The 23554-nt window shown below is 41.9% G+C and overlaps 2 protein-coding genes across 8 annotated transcripts in view; one reads left to right on the top strand and one right to left on the bottom strand.

The window, feature by feature from the left end:
- The window catches only part of LOC123514697 (bcl-2-related ovarian killer protein-like), a 58085-nt gene extending 45686 nt beyond the window's left edge, over nt 1-12399 (top strand). Inside the window, 1 exon segment of the mRNA XM_045272752.1 lies at nt 11687-12399. Coding sequence (XP_045128687.1) covers nt 11687-11827 — 141 coding nt within the window. The 3' untranslated portion in view covers nt 11828-12399.
- A 9238-nt stretch (nt 12400-21637) lies between these two features.
- The window catches only part of LOC123514862 (protein arginine N-methyltransferase 1-like), a 10667-nt gene continuing 8750 nt past the window's right edge, over nt 21638-23554 (bottom strand). For all 7 annotated transcript variants that reach the window (XM_045273120.1, XM_045273117.1, XM_045273119.1 and 4 more), the window contains exon 10: nt 21638-22750. The gene's annotated coding sequence lies outside the window, so the exon portion shown is untranslated. The remainder of the gene's footprint in view (nt 22751-23554) is intronic.

Below are 23554 nucleotides of genomic sequence, written 5' to 3'. Positions count from 1 at the left end.
AAACAGATAGAGAAAACCTGGTGAGAAAAGGGGATCGAGGTGAAGACAGAGTGGGATGACAGGATGGAATTGCGATAAAACTGCGAAGGGATAAGAATCACAGAGGAAGATATAAGTCACAGAAACTATACTGGAGGAGACTCGTGCTGTACATGGCGCCAACACCTAAAGGCTCCAGATTATCTTTAACACTTTCATTGCGAACACTATGGAGAGAGAGAGAGAGAGAGAGAGAGAGAGAGAGAGAGAGAGAGAGAGAGAGTATATATGGTGTGTGTGTGTGTGTGTGTGTGTGTGTGTGTGTGTGTGTGTGTGTGTGTGTGTGTGTGTGTGTGTGTGTGTGTGTGTGTGTGTGTGTGTGTGTGTGTGGAAGGCAGTCATCAATTTGAGTTATGACGAGTTGACCTCTGATGACCTCGCGGCAGTGTGACCTCCAGCCCCGAGCCGCTCATGGGGTGAAAGTGGGCAACCATAGCCGCCAGCGTAACCATGAGTCACTTTGCCATGACGCGCCTCAGTGTGTGTGTGTGTGTGTGTGTGTGTGTGTGTGTGTGTGTGTGTGTGTGTGTGTGTGTGTGTGTAGGTAGGTCATTCACTATCGGAAAAAACTTTAACCCGATATAACAAAACGCATAAAAAGACAAAAAAAAAAGAAGATAAATTATTTTGGCAATATAGAAAAGTATTGATCTTTCACACACACACACACACACACACACACACACACACACACACACACACACACACACACACACACACACACACACACACACACACACACACACACACACAGCTTTTCATTTTCATCACCCATACTTATACGAGATTAAACTTTCACAATAGAACGCAATAGAATATACATAAACTTCTCGACTATAAAAACTGCCTGGATGTTGCGCATACGTGCGTAACGACACCACTTGCTCTCGTGCCCACAATCTTGAATCTTCAGAATTTTCTACCATCTGGCTAAGACTTCAATGTCACTCTCTAACTAAATTCATCTGTGCTGTATACCTCTCACCTAATTCCTCTGACTATGTAAAATTCTTTGACTATTTGACTTCCAAGGTGGAGCACATCTTATCTCACTTTCCTTTTGCTGAGATCTCCATTTTAGGGATTTCAATGTTCACCACCAGCTTTGGCTTTCATCTTCTTTCACTGACCAACCTGGTGAACAAACCTTCAACTTTGCTATCCTTCATGACCTAGAGCAGCTAGTGAAGTTCCCTACCCGTATTCCTGACCGCCTTGGAGACACGCCCAACATTCTTGATCTTTTCCTAACCTCCAACCCTTCTGCTTACTCTGTTAAACTTTCCTCTCCGTTGGGCTCCTCCGACCACAATCTAATTTCCGTTACCAGTTCTATCACTCCAGTGCAGCCTCAGGACCCGCCTAAGCGGAGGTGCTTCTGGCATTTTAACTCTGCTAAGTGGGAGGAACTAAGGCAGTACTATTCTGATTTCCTTGGGATGATTATTGTTTTCATGTCAGAGATCCTTCTCTTTGTGCCGAGCGCATAACAGAGGTGATTATCTCTGGCATGGAGCTATACATTCCTCATACTTTCTCTAACCCTAAAGCTAAAAAGCCTTGGTTTAACTCTGCTTGTTCTCGTGCTGTCAATGATAGAGAGGCGGCTCACAAACGGTTCCGTAGCCATCCAACTGCTGAAACTCATGCCCTATATATTTCTGCCCGTAATCATGCCAAATCTATTCTCCAACTTACTAAAAACTCTTTCATCAATAGAAAATGTCAAAGTCTTTCCAATTCTAACTCCTCTCGAGATTTCTGGCATCTAGCCAATAATATCTCTAACAACTTTACTTCTTCGTCTTTCCCTCCTTTACTTCATCCAGATGGCTCTACAGCTGTCTCTTCTTTTCTAAAGCTGAACTCTTCGCTCAAACCTTTGCTACCAACTCAACTTTGGATGATTCTGGGCATATTCCTCCTACTCCTCCACCCTCTGACTACTTCATCCCTAAAATTAAAATTCTTTATAAAGACGTTTTCCTGGCCCTCTCTGGCCTTGATTCTCGGAAGGCTTACGGTCCGGATGGAGTCCCTCCTGTTGTTCTCAAAAACTGTGCTTCCGAACTCGCTCACTGCCTGGTCAAACTCTTTCATCTGTGTCTCTCTACTTCTATTTATCCTTCTTGCTGGAAGTTTGCTCACATTCAACCTGTCCCTAAAAAAGGTGACCACTCCAATCCTTCTAACTACCGCCCTATAGCTTTGATTTCCTGCCTTTCTAAAGCCTTTGAGTCTATCCTTAATAGGAAGATAATGAGGCATCTATCAGCTCACAACCTTCTCTCTGATTGCCAGTATGGTTTCCGTAAAGGCAGATCTACTGGTGATCTTCTTACTTTCCTAACTGAATCTTGGTCATCCTCTTTAGGGACTTCGGTGAAACCTTTGCTGTCGGCCTTGACATATCGAAAGCCTTCGATAGAGTCTGGCACAAATCTTTAATTTCTAAACTACCCTCCTACGGATTCTATCCTTCTCTCTGTACCTTCATCTCCAGTTTCCTTTCCGATCGTTCTATTGCTGCTGTAGTAGACGGTCACTGTTCTTCCCTAAAACTATCAACAGTGGTGTTCCACAGGGTTCTGTCCTATCACCCACTCTCTTTCTATTATTCATCAATGATCTCCTAAATCTGACTCAATGCCCTATCCACTCCTATGCTGATGATACCACCTGCATTATTCAACAGCGTTCAACAGACGCCCAACCCAACAACAATTAAATGACTCAAGGCGAGATGCTATAGGACGCCTAACTTCTGATCTTTCACTTGTTTCTGATTGGGGCAGAGAAAACCTGGTTTTGTTCAATGCCTCAAAAACTCAATTTCTACAACTATCTACTCGACATAACCTTCCAGACAACTATCCTCTCTTCTTCAATAACACTCAACTTCCCTCTCCTCTACATTAAACACACTCGGTCTATCCTTCACTAAAAATCTAAACTGGAAATTTCACATCTCTACTCTTGCTAAATCAGCTTCCAAGAAGTTAGGTGTCCTATGGCGTCTTCGTCCATTTTTCTCTCCTCCCAGCTGCTTGCTCTGTACAAGGGCCTTATCCGCCCGTGTATGGAGTATGGCTCTCATGTCTGGGGGATCCACACACAGCTTTACTAAACAAGGTGGAATCTAAAGCTTTTCGTCTTATCAACTCTTCTCCTCTAACTGACTGTCTTGATTCTTTAAGTCACCGCCGCAATGTTGCATCTTTATCTGTCTTCTACCGCTGTTTTCATGCTGTCTGCTCTTCTGAACTTGCTAACTGCATGCCTTCCCCTCCTGCGGCCTCGCTGCACAAGACTCTCTACTTCTTCTCATCCCTATTCTGTCCATCTTCCTAAATATTTCTGTCTACCCAGAGAATATATACACTGGTACCCCCCCCCACCCTTCCCCGGCAAAGGCTAGGGACTCTATCTACCCCACACTCACCAATCACAAAGGTAACGAACCACTTCAAGCCTTGGGGAACGCCTGAGCCATCTACACCAATAAACATTACGAGGAATATAAAATAAATCACTGTCCAGGTAGCATTGTAAAAAAAAATATTACGTGCCATCACATTTGCATAGCCAGGATCGGCGAGCGTCCGTTCGTTCAGGTGCGGGGCGGAGAAGCAGCGGTTAAGGGCAGGGAGGGGCAGGGAGGGGCAGGGAAGGGTATGGAGGGGCGAGAAGGGGTGGGGAGCAGGGAGTACCTCAAGGTGGCGGCTCCCTGAATGTTTCCTCACCTTACGCCAGGATCATAACCACCTGCCGCCATCGCCGTGACGCAACGCCATCCCTCTGCCGCCATCTCCTCCGCTATTGGCCAATCCCCGACCAATTAGAGGTGAGAAGCGGGTCAGCGTCGCCGTGACCCCTGACCTCCACACACCGGATGAGCGCTGGTTCGTGCGGGCGATATCCTCCTGCGCGCTGACAGACTGACAGGCTGACGCAGCGCCGCGCACAGCTTGTGTTCAGAACGGAAGCTGCGTTGGAGTTTCGAAAGATGACGTGCTCGAGAAGCTGTTCATCACTCACACAGTGTTCTCTTCCACCAGTTCCTTTCCTTGATGAAAATCACTCTTTTTTCCTTATGCCAGCTGTCAGTTCTTCCTTTGTCTGTGAATTGCCATGTTCGTGTTAATAAATTAATGTTTCGCAAGGCTGTACATCAGTTAACGCAATTTTCTACTGTAGTTCTTTTCCCTTATGATTTTTTTTTTCCTTCTGCTTGACTTCCTTTCTTTTTTCACATCAACGTATGGTCGTGTTCGTGTTGGCGAACTGACGTCTTTCTAAAGTGTACATTAGTTAACACAATCTTTCCTTTAAAGTCTTTCTTTAAAATATCGCTCTCTTACCTTCCTGACCACTTTTCTTCCTCCTTAAGTCAACACGTCGCAACATTCATGGTAACACATCTCTGTCCCAGTCAACTTAAAATTATTTAACACAACCATCTCTCTTAGCAGGGGTTTTTTTTCCCCCCTTAAAATATCACTCTTCCTCTCCCCTGTCTTTCTTTCCTGACGTTGGCGCATCTCAGCATTCATATCAGAACATCGATATGCTTGCAAACTTATGCACAAGTTACCACACAATCTTCTATTTCAGCATCTCTTTCTTTAAAAAGTCACTCTCTTCCCTCTTGCCTGCTTTCCTTCCTCTTACATTAACGAGTCGCTTCCTCCTTCCTTCCTTTCCTTCCCTTCCTTTCTGCTCCCCGGAACACCTTGCCTTAGTAACCCCCAGCCAGGTGCCGTGGACTTTACTACACTCTGCCTCCCACGCTTGCAACATTCTCCTGGTTCCACACCCAGAGGGGAAAAAAATACAGTTTGCCTTGCGCGAGTTGCAGGCCAAGGAAGGCAGAGAGAGGAAGCTTGTATCAACAGGCGGCCGTGAGAAGGTGAACATCAGGTGTCTTTTCTTGCATCCTCCAGTGGTTCCTTCTCTTCCTCACACCTGACTCAGCCTTCTCGATCAATGCTTCTCCTTTTTTTCCCCCTCTCTTCATCTTTCTCTCTCCCCCTGATACGAATCTCAGTTTTTACAGGACAATTCCTTTACGTGTTGTTAATATTAAATGACTGACTGACTGACTCTCTCTCTCTCTCTCTTGGCATGGTGGTAGTGGTGGTGGCGGCAGTGGTGGTAGGAGGGAGGGATTATAAGAGGGTGGGGGGAGGAAGAGTCATCATTAATGTGTCACCCACCCAGCCCTTCCCTGTCACCCTTTTGTCGCGCATCCTCATCACTGCCTTCGTGACGCAGTGATATTGGTGGTAGTAGTAGTAGTAGTAGTAGTAGTAGTAGTAGTAGTTGTTGTTGTTGTTGTTGTTGTTGTTGTTGTTGTTGTTGTTGTTGTTGTTGTTGTTGTTGTTGTTGTTGTTGTTGTTGTTGTTGTTGTTCTTGTTGTTGGTGTTGTTGCTGTTGTAGTAGTAGTAGTAGTAGTAGTAGTAGTAGTAGTAGTAGTAGTAGTAGTAGTAGTAGTAGTAGTAGCAGTAACAGTAATAGCAGTAGCAGTAGCAGTAGCAGTAGCAGTAGTAGTAATAGTAATAGTAGTAGTAGTAGCAGTATCAGTGGTGGCAGCCAAGTAATAATAGCGACAACAGCAGTACAAGTTGCAGTAACAATAGTGGTCGAGGTCGTCGTGGTGGTGGTAATGGTGATGGTGATGGTGGTAGCAAATAGTACTTGTGGTGCCCCGGGGTAGAAGTCTGGCCGCTGTAGAGAGAGAGAGAGAGAGAGAGAGAGAGAGAGAGAGTAGAGACCACCACTCATCCCATCCCTTCCCTTCCCTTCCCTTCCCTTCCCTTGGCCTCTAATGCCCATTGTTCAGCTTGGCCCGACGGTACCAGTAAACACACCAGCCTCCCGCGGGTCATCTCCCTCGCGGTCATCCTCCTCTCTCTCTTAACAACACAAGGCATAACCTCACGTCCTCACCTCTTACCCTGCGCTCATGCATCCCATGCCGCCTCTCATCCATCCGAGCCTTGCTGAATTAACCCCTTCAGTACCATGACGTGTTTCCATATTCATTCTGCTTACTATTTGGTGATTTTATACAGATTCAGATACTTATGTGGGGGTTTTCAATAGTGAAGACTGTGGCCATTAATCTTCTCACCTGCATAGATTCTTCGTAATGTCAATAAAATGGTCTAATTGTACACAAATCTTAAGATAAAAATGTGTCCCAGTATTGAATGGGTTGAACTTGTGAGGCTTCCATAATTCTCTCTCTCTCTCTCTCTCTCTCTCTCTCTCTCTCTCTCTCTCTCTCTCTGGTAAGGGCTTTTTTTTTCTCTTCACTATACTGATAACGCGGAAGAAAGAGAGTGTAGAGTGAAGAAATTAGCAGCCAGTCAGCCAGTCAAGAAGGTAGTGACTGTTATACGTATGATTACTAGTCTCTCTCTCTCTCTCTCTCTCTCTCTCTCTCTCTCTCTCAGGCGCCATCCAGTCCTGCCAGTGCTCCCACCAGTTACAATTTGCCTTCATGTGTTGTGTCTGGCTGTTACTGGGGCGCCGTTCAAGATCAGTGGATTATTGTAATGTGTGGTTATTTATAAACTATCTCGTTTTTGTACTCTCTCTCTCTCTCTCTCTCTCTCTCTCTCTCTCTCTCTCTCTGAGCATCACAAGTCTGAAAACACTGACCAGAATGCAAACAGGGCGAAAAAACACAGGAAAACAAGTGAAGCGCAAGAACACGTCAGGTCCACACCAGTCAGTCCCTTCATCAAACACATCTACTGATTTCCAGCCATCATCCTCATCCAGAAATTTGGCTAATCTTCTTTTAAAGCCTCCTGAAATTCGGATCTCAAGGTATTATTTGCTTCGGACTTCGCTAACTTCACTTCCAAAGGCTGATATAAAATTCCAGTTTTTTCCCTCTTAGTATTCAGAAACGTTCTCTCTCTCTCTCTCTCTCTCTCTCTCTCTCTCTCTCTCTCTCTCTCTCTCTCTCTCTCTCTCTCTCCATGACTGTTCAAAGGCCACAGAGATGATCTTCGTGGCTTACAAAAGTAGAACTGATGAGAGAACAAAGCGCTCAATACCACGAGTCCTAGTCGACGTGGCTCGGAGTGAAGCTTCCCACTAGATGGCGCTGTATAAGCCTCACGTTCACCTCTGTCGACATACTCACGGCCTCGCCATCTGCTTTGTCGGGGAGAATTTTGCTTATCTGGGCCCGTACTTAGAAACGCTTTGCTCTCTCACCATGACTATTTTCAAGGGCCACAGAGACAATCAGCGGGAGTTTTCAAGTGTTTCTCCAGTTAATAATGTAGAAATCTTGTCACTCTGCCTCTAGAACCATACACGCACCTTACAAAATCCGCGTAAATTTCAAGAGAGCCTTCTGAAATAGTGGAGATGAAGCAAAGAAGTGTTTGAGAATACGAGTCCTGGTGCGCAGCGACCTGAGATAAAACAGCATCGACGCGGGAATTAATCGAATACAAGACTCCACCGCCGCCTCGCAAGCAGACGTCAGCGGTGAGAGTAAAGGCTACACATCGAGGTGACAGCCACGTCAGATGTATATTCAAGTCAACGCTGAGGTATATAATTGACGTTGGCGCCGTGAATTTCTTGCCGTCAGCTGTGATTGAGCCAGACAGAACACGGTTGGTGATGTCACACGACAAAAAGAAAAGATTATAAAGGATATCTAAAAAAAGAAGTGAACATTTGTATATAGTCTTATTGCAGTGTTTAGTCCAAAATGCTCCACTTTCTCTCTCAGACTATTCTCAAATATTACAAAAATTATTAGTTAGGTTCCCATGTGTCTTTTTCTTTTAAACTATCAGTAGCTTAGAGAGAGAGAGAGAGAGAGTGTGTGTGTGTGTGTGTGTGTGTGTTAGGTGTGTATTTGTGAAAGCAACGAAGACCAATAGAAAAAAAATAGATGTGAATTCCAGTGTAGTTTTCTATCGAAGGTTCTCTGTGTAAAGCAGCGACACATGTAGAGATTAGGTCCAAACACTTGCTCAACGCAACAACAACCAGAGACATCACGAATCCAGAGTGTCAGGAGTGAAATGAGCAGTACACGCATCGCTTCACGCAAACAGACAGTCAAAATACGTGCAGGCATACACCATCCCGTCAACACACCGGCCCAATTCCCACCAACATTCTCCCAACTAGAAAAAAATATAAAAAAAAAAAGCATATTTATCATTAGGTATTCGTGCAACATTTTTTGCAATTTGCGTGTTTGGCATCGGAACCTGCGTGAAAAATACGTCAATATATTCTGCCTGTATTTTTTTTTTCTTGCCCTTTGATAATGCAGATATGTTTATATTATCTCTCTCTCTCTCTCTCTCTCTCTCTCTCTCTCTCTCTCTAGGTTGTAATATTGATGTTTATGATGCTAGTTACGTAATATCTTGTAAATAAAAACCATCAATCTCTCTCTCTCTCTCTCTCTCTCTCTCTCTCTCTCTCTCTCTCTCTCTCTCGCAATAATAATATACATCAAGCACGTGAAGGTGAGTCAAGGCATTACCGTGCTTGTGGTCAGATGGAGGGAGAAAAAAATCTATATTCTTAACCTTACGAAACACAGTGACGGCTACAAGATATTCAGTGTTGTGGTGTGGTGTAACCTAGGCCAGAGAGAGAGAGAGAGAGAGAGAGAGAGAGAGAGAGAGAAGTGGAGATAAAGACCCACCGGCAGATAGGAGAGGAAGGGAAAACAGACAGACAATAGGCTCTAACTGAAGTCACACGGGTTTTTAAGAGCGTTTTATGACTCTGGTGATAGACTGACAAGCTTTCTATATGACTAACAGCAGAAATACTTTTGAGACCTCGCCTGATCATCCTCCTGGCCTTGGAAAATTGTCATGGCTGAAGTCACACGGATTTCTAAGAGCGTTTTATGATCCTAGTGATAGATTGACAAGCTTTCTACATTATTAACAGCAGAAATACTCTTAAGAGCTCGCCTGATCATCTCCGTGGCCTTGGAAATTCATCATGGCTGAAGTTACACGGGTTTCTAAGAGCGTTTTATGATCCTAGTGATAGATTGACAAGTTTTCTACATTATTAACAGCGGATATACTCTTGAGAGCTCGTCTGATCATCTCCGTGGCCTTGGAAATTCATCATGGCTAAAGTCACACGGGTTTCTAAGAGCGTTTTATGATCCTAGTGATAGATTGACAAGTTTCCTGCATTATTAACAGCAGAAATACTCTTGAGAGCTCGTCTGATCATCCTCCTGGCCTTGGAAAATCGTCGTGGCGGGAGAGAGCAAGGCCCGCATTCAGAAACACTTTGCTCTCTCACCACGACATTTTTTAAGGACCACAGAGATGATTAGCGTGGTTTTCAAGAGTGTTTCTCCAGTTAATAATGTAGAAATCTTGTCACTCTACCTCTAGAACTATAAAAACACCTTAAAAAAAAACTCGTGTAAATTTAAATGAAGCCTTTTTGAAATAGTGGAGATGAAGCGCAGAGGTGTTTGAGAATACGAGCTCAGAGCGTTTCATCCTCCTTCTCCTCCTCCTCCTCCACCCAGCCACCAACCACAGAGCAATGCCGTACAAATGCAAGAGTGACTTCGCGCAAGAATAACCCCGCTCAGGTGAATAGTGATGTGGAAATGTTCGGCGCGGAATGGTGAAGGAATGTGATGCAAAGTGTGTCTGTCAGCGGAAACACGAAAGAAAACGTTAGATAACCTTTCTCTCTCTCTCTCTCTCTCTCTCTCTCTCTCTCTCTCTCTCTCTCTCGTGGATCTTTTGTTATCTTGCTTCTTCTTCTTCTTCTTTTTGTGAGCGGCATCGTTAGCGAGTTTTTTTTCTTCTCTTCTTTCTTCTTCTTTTTCTTAGGTTGGTTTCTTCAATACATGAATAAAAAAAGAGAGAGAGAGAGAGAGAGAGAAAACGAGTAAAGAAAAAAGTTGAAGATGAAGAGTAAGAAAAAGAAACAAAAAAGAAAAGCGAGAAACAGTACTAACAAGAAATAAGAAAAGATAATAAAGAAAATTAAAAGAAAAAGAGAAGAAAAGCTTAAGAACAGGAAGAAATTATGAAACAAGGAAGAAAGAAAGAAAAAAATTGAAGATAAAGAGACGGAAAAAGAAACAACAGTGCGAGAAACGGTAGTAACAAGGAATAAGATAAGAGAATAAAGAAAATGAGAAGAAAAAGAGAAGAAAACCTTTAGAACAGGAAGAAATTATGAAAGAAGGAAGAAAGAAAGAAAAAAAAGTAAAACAGCAAGAGGGAGGAGAAGTTACAGAACAGGAAGGAATGAGGAAATGAGAGAGAGAGAGAGAGAGAGAGAGAGAGAGAGAGAGAGAGAGTGTGTGTGTGTGTGTGTGTGTGTGTGTGTGTGTGTGTGTGTGTGTGTGTGTGTGTGTGTGTGTGTGTGTGTGTGTAGCAGCAAACTTATGAAATTGCCGCTAGTCCTAAACTTATTAACATTTCCTCAAACTAACCACCACTTTATTCCAGCTCAAAATACACGTCATTGTCTATAATTGCCCTGTCAGTCAAAGAGGATACGAACACAGCATACGATTGAGTAGAATAAAACACAACTCCAATACGTTATAAGTAGAGTAACCTTAAGTAGAATAAAACACAAATCCAATGCGTAATAACCTTTCCTTCACTGCAGTACACACCAAGCGTCACTAAAAACCACTGTGGAATATTCTAGCGAACATTTACCACTAGAAAAGGAAAGAAAGGAATGAAATGTGTAGATTCTCCAACTTCTGATCCGTGAAATGTTAAAAAAAAAAAAAAGGCTACAGAATAAAGATAAAAAGCCGAAAAAACACCTCAATGTGGTTTGTGACGAAGAGACACAGTGGGAAATAGCAATGAAAGGGTTAAAACATTTATCCCTTTCTTTTTTTGGCTCTCTCTATCGAACCGGCAAGGGGATTGGCAACATAGTGGGGCTTTTTTTTTTTTTTTGGGGGGGGCTATGTTACTCTTGACCAGTTTGGAGGCTCTCTCTCTCTCTCTCTCTCTCTCTCTCTCTCTCTCTCTCTCTCTCTCTCTCTCTCTCTCTCTCTCTCTCTCTCTCAACTGCAAAGGGACTGACAACTTAGTGGGCCTTTTTTTATTTTTTTTTTTCGTTTTATGTTGTCCTTTGCTAGCTTTCCCGCTTACATGAAAAAAAAAAAAAAATGGGAGGGACGAGTCAAGTGCTCAAGTGTTGACCGCGAAAGATGTCACGTCACGCCGCTCTTTAATCAATAAGCCAAACAGTGCTCGTTTATCACACGTCTGGAAGGAATTGACAGGTAGACTGCCCTCTTACTGATGCTGACAAAGAGCAGTTAAATAGGAATGTGACCTCGGCATCCTATACTGCACGGAGACAATGAGCATGATGAGGGTAGTCGTGTGTGTGTGTGTGTGTGTGTGTGTGTGTGTGTGTGTGTGTGTGTGTGTGTGTGTGTGTGTGTGTGTGTGTGTGTGTGTGTGTGTGTGTGTGTGTGTGTGTGTGTGTGTACAAGTAACTGAATCGCCAACCACTCTTCCTGCTCCTTTACACGAACAGTCACAAGTGTCAAAGTTACACAGACAACAACACAGACAACAAGTCCACTCCAGTTAACTGACACACGATCCTTCTTCCCGTGTTTCAGAGTTCCCTCCTGTCGTGGTCGCAGACGCCGGAGACGGAGGGGTCGGCGTTGCAGGTGCTGGTGCTGGTGGTGGGCGGCTTCATCGTGGCGGCTTTCCTCATCATCCTGGTTATTAAGTTCCTCGGGGAGTTGGTGACTTGATCCCTCCCTCCTCACTAGCACACCACTCGGGAACACATCCCTCACTGTTATAAGATCTGATGCGAATTGTCCCACTTCATGGTTTCAATACAAAGGGTGGCGGTGTTTGTGACTGTGGCGAGGTGACAGTGAGCCACGCGTGTTAAGAGTAGCGGCAGTGTTTGCAGTGACTGATGGCGCACCGCAGGCAATTGCAGGACTTCGCGACGTGTGTGCACTGCCAAGCCGCATCTGCTTTCCTCTGAGACATTCTGCCATTCCTCAGCAAATTTTCGTCACTCGAGAGAAATTTGGTTTGTAAATGTGAAGTGTGTCCACGATGCGCTGAGGGAGAGGAGTCAATGGACGGCAACGTGCCCGCCAGGGAACCTCTGCACCACCACCACCACACGACACACCGCACACACAAGTCACACCGCCTGCCCACCCTTTCACGTGTGTCCCCGCCACACACTGCACACTAACACACACTGATACAATACACAGCGGCATTCCTCCTTCCAGGAAAGCCTGTTTTGTGTCATATATAGATTTTGGCTATAAACGTGTTAAATAAAAGTCTTGTAAGTGTGTATTGTATTTGCACTATCCAGACAACGCAAGGTTCTCTTCCCAAGCCGCCGCCGCCGCCGTCCCATGTGGAGGAGGGGCGACACCGAACGCCGCCGATCCAGAGCGTGGTGAATCATCTGATGGGCGATAGCTTGTATCCATTTCAGTCTTTTGTCAACAACTCCTGTAGCTGAAGACAGGGGGAGCTTTATGGTCTCTTCCGCCTTTACGTGTGTGTGTGTGTGTGTGTGTGTGTGTGTGTGTGTGTGTGTGTGTGTGTGTGTGTGTGTGTGTCCTCCAAAGGCCCGTATTTAGAAACTGCTGCTCTCTCACCACGACTATTTTCAAAGCCCACACAGATCACTCGTCCGGTTCCCAAGAGTGTTTCCCCTGTTCATAATGTAGAAATATTGTTTATCTTTTACTAGAACCGCACAAACACACTTAGAAACCAGTGCAACTTCAGCTAGAGCCTTATGAATGAAGGGGAGGCGCGACGCAAAAGTGTGTCACAATATGCATTATGTATATATACTGTGTGTGTGTGTGTGTGTGTGTGTGTGTGTGTGTGTGTGTGTGTGTGTGTGTGTGTGTGTGTGTGTGTGTGTGTGTGTGTGTGTGTCCTCTAAAGAATGACGTCCTCTAAAACGCACATCACCGTGTATAATTGTTCTGTCCATCAAATACGAAGTGAATGATGAACAGTTTTGTAGAATATAACAGCGTAACATTCAAGGAGCTACAGGTATTACTTGCACGTACAGACCGCCACCACCACCATCACCGCCACCACCACCACCACGGCGCTCCATTCATTAATCAGTATGCCAAACGGTGCTCGCTGATCGCACGTCCCACAAAAAAAAAGAATAAAAACTTCCGCTTTATCAATACAGACAAAGTGTAGTTAAATATGAATGCAGCCTTGGCATCCGGGAGACAATGAGCATGATGGTGGTGGTGGTGGTGGTGGTGGTGGTGAGTATAGCGGCAATTAGAAGGAGAAGGTGAGTGTTAAGGAGATGCGGGTTGGGGAATGAGGGATTGGGAGGAGGAGGAAGATGAAAGGTGACTGGTAGTAATGTGGGAGGAAAAGGTAATGTGTGTGTGTGTGTGTGTGTGTGTGTGTGTGTGTGTGTGTGTGTGTGTCGTCCGTGCCACTATTGCATCTCGTTAGCAATTCACCTCACACGGAGCGACACGTTTTACCCTGTGATCGGCTGCCACTCACCAGGACGGAGTGGCTGTCTCGTCCAGTGATATTGCAGATTACGGCGCCCTTGCCTCCCAAACAAGGCTTCCTCGGGTCGCGGCAGATAAAGAACATGCATTCGAATCATTTACAGACCTCGAGATTTAGGGCCAACATTAGAGAAACGCTTTGCTCATTCACTACGACTATTTTCAAAGGTCACAGTGATGATGAGCGGGGTTTTCAAGAGTGTGTCTCCAGTTAATGTTGTAAAAATCCTGCTAATCTGCCTCCAGAACCGTAAAAGTACACTTAAAACCTCGTGTAGATTCAAATAAAACCTTCTGAAATAGTGAAGGTGAAGCAAAGAATTGTTTCAAAATACGAGCCCAGATTTCTCAGCCCTTCCTCTGATACAGTTTCTCTTCAGGCTTGACTCTCCTATTTGGTGTACATCTCTCCCTAATCATTACTTTCTCCAGAATATTCTATGGTGTTCACTAGCCACTGGCCACCTGTAAACACTAAACTGGCTACACACGGCTGAATCCATGTTTTAATCTTCCTCTTCCTTCTTTTAGTGCTCCAAGAAATATATGCAAGGTTTATATTTATCTTTATAGTATTGTGCAGTGTTGCATATCGAGGTAAAAGGGCTAATGAAGTTGTGGTGTAAGTCCAGAGCATGGTTCTTGAAAGACACAAATGAAACGAAAAGTGTTAGGCGTTGATATGTCTTGTTTGTATAGTTATTAGCCTGTAGTGACGGTCTAGGGTGAAATATAGGAAGATATATGTAGTGTAGAGAGATGAGAAAGCCAGCTCAAGTCATGTTTGCCGAGTTGAGTGTGTCCCCAGAGAATGTAAGATGTCTGGATTCCTTTAACCTCTTCAGTATCATGGCGCGTTTCCATATTCACTTCGCTTCCTATTTGGTGATTTTATACAGCTTCAGAAACTTATGTAGGGGATTGAAATAGTGAAGGCTCTGGCCATTAATCTTCTGACCTCCACAGACTCTTCCTAATGTCAATAAAATGGTCTAATTGTACCCAAATCTCAAAGTAAATGTGTCCCAGTATTGAAGGAGTTAAGAGACAACACATACGGTCAACACAATCGGGAGTGCTCGCTGTGCAACGAGCTGGGTGGAATGGGGACACACTAACCGCGCCACTCACAATACAAGAACGTAGAGAACAAGCTAGTCTCTGTTCATATCTCTGTACAAGTTTTACATATTGAAGAAAGCCCCAATACTGCTCTCTGTTAGTATTTCTGTACAAGCTTTATATCGAAGAGGAAAGCCCCAAACACTGGTTCTCTGTTCATATCTCTATATAAGCCTTACATATCGGAGAAACCCCCAACACTGTTCTTTTTGTACAAGCTTTCTATCGAAGAGGAAAGCCCCCAGCACTGGTCTTCCCCTCATCTACGCTATTAGTCCCGAGTATTCGTCACACCATCCCTTTCTGCACCATTACTCTCATGTCCACCACGGTTGTAGAGCAATTTGGCAGCGAGTACGTGTGTTGATCAGTGCAGGGGGAGACTTACAGCTGCATGTGACTTTACCTCGACAATGAGAAAGACATTATTAACATTTCTTATGAGTATTAAATAAAGAAGTCACAAGGTCTTAAAAACAAAATTTATTACCTTGAGACTTCTTATGAGTATGTTACGAACCCCATAAGACAATGAGAACAAAATGTCTTAGCAGCAATTGTTTACGAGTATGTGATAAGGAATAAAATAGTAAGACGTGACTTATTCGCACCTTTTAAAATTACAAGATAAAAAACAAAACTCATGAGAAATAAGCACTGGAGGTAAGGCAAGATCAAACACAGAGCCGGCACTAAAACATCAAACTCTTGAACATATTAGCTTTAAAGACCATAGAGGTTATTAGTAAGGCTCCCATCTCTCTCTCTCTCTCTCTCTCTCTCTCTCTCTCTCTCTCTCTCTCTCTCTCTCTCTCTCTCTCTCTCACCACGAATATTTTCAAAGACCACAGAGATGACTAGCAGAGTTTTCAAGAATGTTTCTCAGTTATTAATGCAGAAATCATGTCACTGCCTATAAAACCGTAAAAACAAATAACTCACGTAAATCCACCACTATTTCCATCAGAACTTCTTGAATACTCGACAAAAACACAGCCTTCACAATTAACACTAAATCTTGCTAGAAACTCGAGGAACACACAACAACACACCACGAAGTTTGAGAATGTGGCGCCAGGTTAACTTATGGTCATGAATCAGCAAGTCGGTCTTAGTCAGAGGGAACGTGATGGTGTGATAAATGATGGAGCCACAGCCATCCATAAGCTGGTGCAGGCATTTGGGGACCTTCCTGAGTCTGACACACAGTCTTTATTAATGATGCAAAACCGCGTCAGGGAAAGCAAAGTATGATAAAGTCTATCGGGTAGGCCATGCCTTGAAGCCTCATCTCTTCCATGCAGACCTGTATTTTCAAAGGCTTTAAATTGTCATAGGAACTTTTCAAAGGCCACAGAGATGAATCGTCAAGCTTCCATGGGTATAGTCTTTCATTGGTGATGCAGAATATTTGTTAAACTATCACCAAAATCATGGAAACACTCTCAAAAAGGTCACAGCCCCATAAGTTCCATTAAACACTGTTACAAGCTGAGATAGTCAAGAGATATTAAGCATGCATTCAGAATCGCTTTGCTCTCTCACCACGAATATTTTCCAAGAGTCACAGAGATGATTAGCGGGGTTTTCAAGAATGCTTCTCCAGTTAATAATGTAGAAATCGTGTCACTTTGCCTATAGAACCGTAAAACATCTTAAATAACTCGTGTAAATTTAGATAAAGCCTTTTGAAATAGTGGAGGTGAAGCACAGAAGTGTTTGAGAATACGAGAAATAAAACGAGGCAAGGCTTGAGAATTCTGTTCCCCTCTGAGTATATGTAGTGGAAAGAATCCATTCGACCAGACCACGGCGGGACCCAAGAGGTACCATTATCACGGTTTGTGTAATACGAGTCATGAATCTTGTAGTTAAGTAGCTTGACATTCAAAGAAGAAAGATAATAAGAGGTAATTCCCGCTACTCAAGATATTAGTGATGATTCAGGTCCATATTCTGAAACGCTTTGCTCTCTCATCATCACTGCTGTCCAAAGGCTCCAGTTGAAGATAATCGTGTTTCTAAAAGTAATTTTTTATGGTTCTGGTGATAGACTGGCAAGATTTCTTGTTTATTAAAAGGAGAATACTGTCTCGAAGACCCGGATAGTTGTCTTAGTGGCCATGGAAAATTGTGGTGAGAGGGGAAGGCGTTTCTGAATACGTTATAGCACCAATCAGCGTCATTAATGAAGAAAAAAATATCAATGAGTCAAATGAGTTGATTTTTATGGTCTATGAAAATACAGGGAAAAAAGAGGAAGGAAATAAACAAGAGTCCAGAGATTATATAAAAAAAAAAAAAACAGTGTCTTGTAGTACTCTAAAACAGACTTTTTCCTATCGACCTTCACGAGTCCTTTCCATCCATCCTGCCCCTCACGGTTTGCCGCAATGCTAGCTGCTTGTTGGATTGGGGCAATTCAATTCGTCCCCAGCGCGCTCTTAGCAACCTAATCACCCGCTACACTACACAGTCACACCCGTTCTTCAATTATCCCATTTTAATCCTCCCTGACGCTATTAATTTTATTATAAGCTTTATTTAAGTAGTAGTTTTAGTGTTGTTGTTGGTGGTGGTGGTGATGGTGGTGGATGTAAAGTAGTAGTAGTAGTAGTAGTAGTAGTAGTAGTAGTAGTAGTAGTAGTAGTAGTAGTAGTAGTAGTAGAGAGAGAGAGAGAGAGAGAGAGAGAGAGAGAGAGAGAGAGAGAGAGAGAGAGAGAGAGAGAGAGAGAGAGAGAGAGAGAGTTGTTATGATGATCTAATTCTAAAACGAGTATTTTGACGTGATGATGGTGATGGTGATGGTGGCAGTGGTAAGAGAACAAGAGGATTTCAATACACGAGAAAAAAAAAAAAAAAAAAAAGGAAAGGAAAACCAGCTGGAATTACGAAACCGAGAGACGAAATGAAGAAAGCGTAGTTTGTAAACGGATATGGAGGGAGAAAACAAAAATCAGATAACACAATTAAGCTTGGAGTTAAAATAAGATAAGTAACAAAAATAAAGTGAAATAAAAAGTTACTCTCCAAATCCTTAAGTAAATATAGGTACAACACACACACACACAGAGAGAGAGAGAGAGAGAGAGAGAGAGAGAGAGAGAGAGAGAGAGGGGAGGGTAATCTTGCTAAACATTGCATTGTGGTACACACGCTAGACAAGATGCGGAAAGAGAGACGTCGCCCACACTCCCCGGAGACTCTCAAGGCTAACTCGTGTATACAGTAAACCTGACATAAGACTGCACTGTACAATTAGAGAGAGAGAGAGAGAGAGAGAGAGAGAGAGAGAGAGAGAGAGAGAATAAACTGCATGACTCTTCATTTCAGGAACCTATCAACAAAAATATTTCCCATACAAATACTGTTAACTATTCATTCTTCTCTTTAAAAACCAGTTTCAATTCGTTAGTTTGCATTTTTACAAGCAGTATTTAGCAAGTCTAGACAGTTTGACTAGCCAACTAACCTATTAACTAAAGATATTTCTTACGTAGATAACATTATAATAATCTATTCTTGGCTTCACAATACCAGTTTTAATTCCTTCTCGTTGCCTAGTACTTTTATAGGCAGGATTTAGGAAGTCCAGACAGCTTTCTTCTTACTCTCTTCGCCTACTGTGTAATAAAAAGGATGAGTCATTAGGAGATCAAATGTTAAGGTGAATGCACAGCGAACTTACGGAACAGCGAGGTGAGGGGGCGTGTGTGGCCGTCACCAGCAAGGACAAGACACGCTGAGTTCCTGCTGGCTGCTGCTGCTACTGCTGTGCTGTGCTATGCCATGTCACTTCTCCGTTCTCTGTCTGAAATAAGAATAAATGTGGGCGTGTTTACAGATCAGTCTAAATGTTGAATTGTTGCGGGTTGAAGCTATGATCGACTGACTGATCGGTAATGGTTTCTCAATCATTCACTGCCAAAATAACATAATTGTCCGACGTTTGGTAAAGTTTTCATTTTTGAGAACATAACGCTTCAAACATTCAGTAGTGACCTATATTGTATGAAGAATCTATATGAAATACGTTGAAAGAAACAGCGGTTATAACAAAAGACAACCAGTTGCGTTTCATCCCACGAGCCTCTGAACACGCACGCTCTGATGTTGATACATGACCAAGAATCTTGTAGTACACTCACAGGATCACATCTGTATGTATGTATGTATGTATGTCGGCTCCCTACTTAATTAAGCAGTTTTCCTACCTATGTTTAAAACAAAGGTGATATCTTTCATCCTTTCATGGCAGTTAGCATTGGCCACAGCTGCCCTCTGTCGTAACCCGGATGACCTGCCTGCTTGCCTCTTCCCATGTGTGGTTATCAGGTGTTGTTAAATTGTTATTGGTTAATTACATGGCCAGGATTAGCAAGGATTCAAGTGCGTCTGTACTTCGCCTATCTATTTGTTATATTCTATAAGGCCTAAGTATATCTTTTTGCTAACTTGTGATGGGGTCAGTATCTCGGAGACTTTAATAGTGGTGTTATAGCCATACTTGTATAATTCCTAAGATCAAATTCATTGTTTAATTGATGACATGGATGAAACAATGAGCAACATCCACATTAATTCACACCGAAATTTGTCCTGTTCACTCACTTAACCCTTTCACTATACGATCTGAAACATTTCTCCTTCATTACTATAATCGCCGACATTTTTCTTTTCTACAGCTACCTTTAAACATTATATTGGCTAGAAATTTCAAGATTCATCTTTAAAAGTCAACACAGAACTGTCCTACATGCCCTTACCCACATCCACTCAGCTGACGGCGTGTCTTACTCAATAATTCAAGACTTCCCTTCCCTTCCCTACAGACACTTGCCACGATAATCCTTCCTGCCTGCAACTTCAATGTTTCCGCACCTCAGACTCTCCCTCTGACTTCATTGTCTCACGTACATGTGAATGTATATCATAACAATGTGTATTTGTTATTTTTCATCATTATAGTACCTTTCAATGTTGTGTATATATATATATATATATATATATATATATATATATATATATATATATATATATATATATATATATATATTTACAAAGAATTAATCACCCTAATTTGACTACCATATAGCAATATAAACAGTCCGCGACTTTAATCGTCTTCAACATGCTCTTCATTTACAGGGTACAGACAGCTCTGCTTAAGGAGGCAGCCTTAATTCCTATCCTTACTTTTACCTAGAGCAACATGTCAACCTGTGTCATTTTAAGAATTGAATATCATTGGTCAGAACTCTTTCTTAACCTCACTTCATGTCCACCTCCCCATTCCCACTTCCTTCTTGTTTTTACCTTTTTTTTTCATATCCTTTCCCTATCATCTGCATTTAATCGCCTTCCTCCCAAACCTCTCTCTCTCTATCCATTCAGGACAGTATAAATTATACTATAATGTAACATACACCCTACAGCAGCTGCTTGTATGAGAAATTCAATGCATTCTAGTCAAATCTTTCTTTCATTTTAACACTGCTCTTCCTGATGTGTGACTTTCAAATTTATTGGAGAGAGAGAGAGAGAGAGAGAGAGAGAGAGAGAGAGAGAGAGAGAGAGAGAGAGAGAGAGAGAGAAACATGCAAGGGTGACCAAGAGAAGCCTGTCCCAAAATTTTAACTGAGGACACCAAACTACCGTTTGTATTGCTTTGAGAAGACTTCCGATAAGATCCAGACCAGGAATCAAGCCCTAGGCAAAAATGGAAATCTGGAAAAGAAAGCATGGCCACAAATATCAGCTGTTGCTGGAAGGTGACTTGTTATTCCACACTTGAAGAAAATACCAACATCGATGACCACCTGAGAAGGCAGCACGTCCAGACCTCTAGTTACTCACTCCTTCATCAGCTCATAATTCATGTTCTGTAAAAAGGCAAACCTGAAAACTCTGTAAGATCACCATCATCCATCACAAGTTACAATCTCATGAATGTTATGGACATGTTGAGGCACACAAAGTGATTCATTGGTGTTCCAAATGAAGTACTTGGTGACTTGTAATGCTTTTAGATTAAGCACCCCAGGAAGCCACAAATCAACTCACTCGTCTGGACACATGCTGCAGAGAAGACACACTTCAACTACTCAAGTTCTGCAGTCTGATCCAACAGCAAAAAACTTATCCAACATATTCTCCTCTCAGAAAAATTAGTACTTCTCTGGACTGGGAACACATTTCACAGTAAGTATGCATTCCTTTAAAATGTGTGGACAATATAGCAGCAATTTCAATACATGAAAACAGTTTATATGATGAATCTGACTTGTGGCTTTTAACGAGCTGAATGATTGGAATTGCTGGAACTGCTGCAAAGGCCACAGGGAATACAAAACAAGAACACCCATGAATAAGCTCTCCACAAGATGTGCAATGAGCTCACATCACAAGCGACTTGGTGATACATCAACCAATATTCAGGAAACAAAAAGTGTGAATGAAAGCTTACTTCAGGAGTATATTGTATGACTTTTTTTTAAGTCTTGATAGGCAATCCATGAGACTCATAAAGCTGTGTTGATAATAAAAACTTGAATGTGTACTAATTAGATGTATTTCCAATTAGTATAGAGCACCCATTCAAAGTAATTCAGTTCCTCCTCCTGTTGCTATTCCTAAAAACCTTCACACTTCATCCTAATCTTATATTTGGTGAATTTCTTCTACAGGGAATGATTTCTATGTAATAAAGAATGCAAGGTGGAAGATCACATGGAGTTAATATATTAATATTTTCTATTAATACAGCTAATAACTATCTGCCTTAATTCAGAACTTGTTCCCAATAAATGACCTAAGCCATAATCAACTCTGGATCCTTTGCTAAATCCCTAATTTTCAACTCCTAAGTATTTTCTTCAATAGCAATACAGTAGGTTATACTAAAGTTTATTATGAAGAATAACAGTACAGGATTAACTAGTCATACTTAACTGATGACTTGATACAAAATGCTCTTGCCAGCACATGAGAGATGGAAGAAAACTGGTTCAGTTTCAGTAGTAGACTTCTCATTTCACATTGCAGTGTTGCTCAAACTTATATATGAACTGTTTTAATACTCATGCTTTTCTCAGAATACCATCCACAGTGGAGATTTCTCTTAACACTTTCAACTTAACTGAATTCAGCATATTTACACTGTTAGACGTCGTCTTCAATGTCACCGAAAATCTACACCATCACTGTCCACGAGACATGTAGTGGCCATGGCCTCAGCAGGGAAAGTCACACGACATATGAGTCTCTGCTCAGTCTGCTGGCACTGGAGAGGCAAGGTCGCTAGGCTCATCTACCATGTGCTCTTTTCACACACATGGATTTAGAGAGACAGAGTCTATTTCTCATCCACAAGTTTCATAAAAATGTCTAAAACTACTGCACGTCCCAAAGGTATTTTCTGTGGTTGTCAGACTATGCATCGACGCTCACCACGCAGTGAAGAAACCACACAATGAGAGACTGGAGACCTGCTATCAACTTAAAAAAAAGTAGTGACAATGATCCTTCCATGCAAATACTGTGGCACCCATGAAAGTGAAAATATCTAAAAAAAAAAAAAAAAAAGTAATAAAGAAAAGTAATAATCATAACTGCATACAAATCTAACACTGTTACACAATGACATGACTCCTATTAACAAAATGTCATTATCTAAAATTCAAACACTAGTACCTTCACAGAACTTCTTCCAAGGAGTATTTAAAAGTTCTGTCGTTACATGAAAAGCAATCCAAAACACATCGATAACACTATGAAATAATAATAATAATAATAATAATAATAATAATAATAATAATAATAATAATAATAATGAAAGTAAAAATAACAGTAATAGTAATATAATAATGTTTGTACACTACTTATTCCACTCAGACAAATAAGTCTTTAAAGAAATCAAATAAAATATTACCAACCATTAAATCTTTACTACTTTATCTTGTATCAACACTCCGAAAATTTTACTGATGGACGTTACAGGATTCACATCTGCAAAAGACAGAAACATGAGCCGTTGTCTCCAGTGGTGATGGAAAAGATAAAAAAAAAAAATAACATTACAAAACAAACAGACAAGCATTCTTGCCTAGCAAAAATAACTAATGTAGAATAAACAATGACAAGTAATAGTTCATAATCAGTAGTCAATATCTGTTTCAACACCCGACTCAATGAAAACATTAATCCCTTCAGTAACACGAGGCATTTCCATATTCATCCTGCTTACTATTTTGTGATTTTATACAGCTCAGAAACTCATGTGGGGGATTAAAATTATGAGACTGGCCTTTGATCTTGTGACCTTCATTGACCTTTCCTAATGCAAATAAAATTGTCTAACCATATCCAAAACTCAAGATAAAAATGCATCCCCCTTTTAATAAAGGGTTTTAAACAGCAACCACCTGTGAACAAACTTCATTACAATGGGTTTATGTTGCCAGAGAGAGGTAGTAATTTTAAGCCATCCTGTTTGTAATTTAGAACCCCAAATATCTAGTATATCATCTGCCTTTCTCAAAACCAAGGGAAAGCAGAAACACTGGCTGAATGCAAGGTGATAAGAGCAGCTAACATTTTAACTGCTTTTCATTCTCTCTTTGGGCATTGTCCACCTTCCAAAGTCTTCACACCCTAGGACTCCAGGATACGAATCAGCTTGTACTTTTCAATCATATACGTTATAAACAATACCTCATCATGTACACCACTACCAAAAATAGATAAATAAATAAATAAAATATCTAGATGAAGTCCCTAACCACAAATTTATAAACAACTCTTGGGTCACAC

Source organism: Portunus trituberculatus, chromosome 38 (assembly GCF_017591435.1).
Source record: "Portunus trituberculatus isolate SZX2019 chromosome 38, ASM1759143v1, whole genome shotgun sequence".
In the NCBI taxonomy this organism is placed as follows: domain Eukaryota; kingdom Metazoa; phylum Arthropoda; class Malacostraca; order Decapoda; family Portunidae; genus Portunus; species Portunus trituberculatus.
The sequence above is the reverse complement of the archived record's forward strand: the minus strand, read 5'-3'. Positions and strand labels throughout refer to the sequence as shown.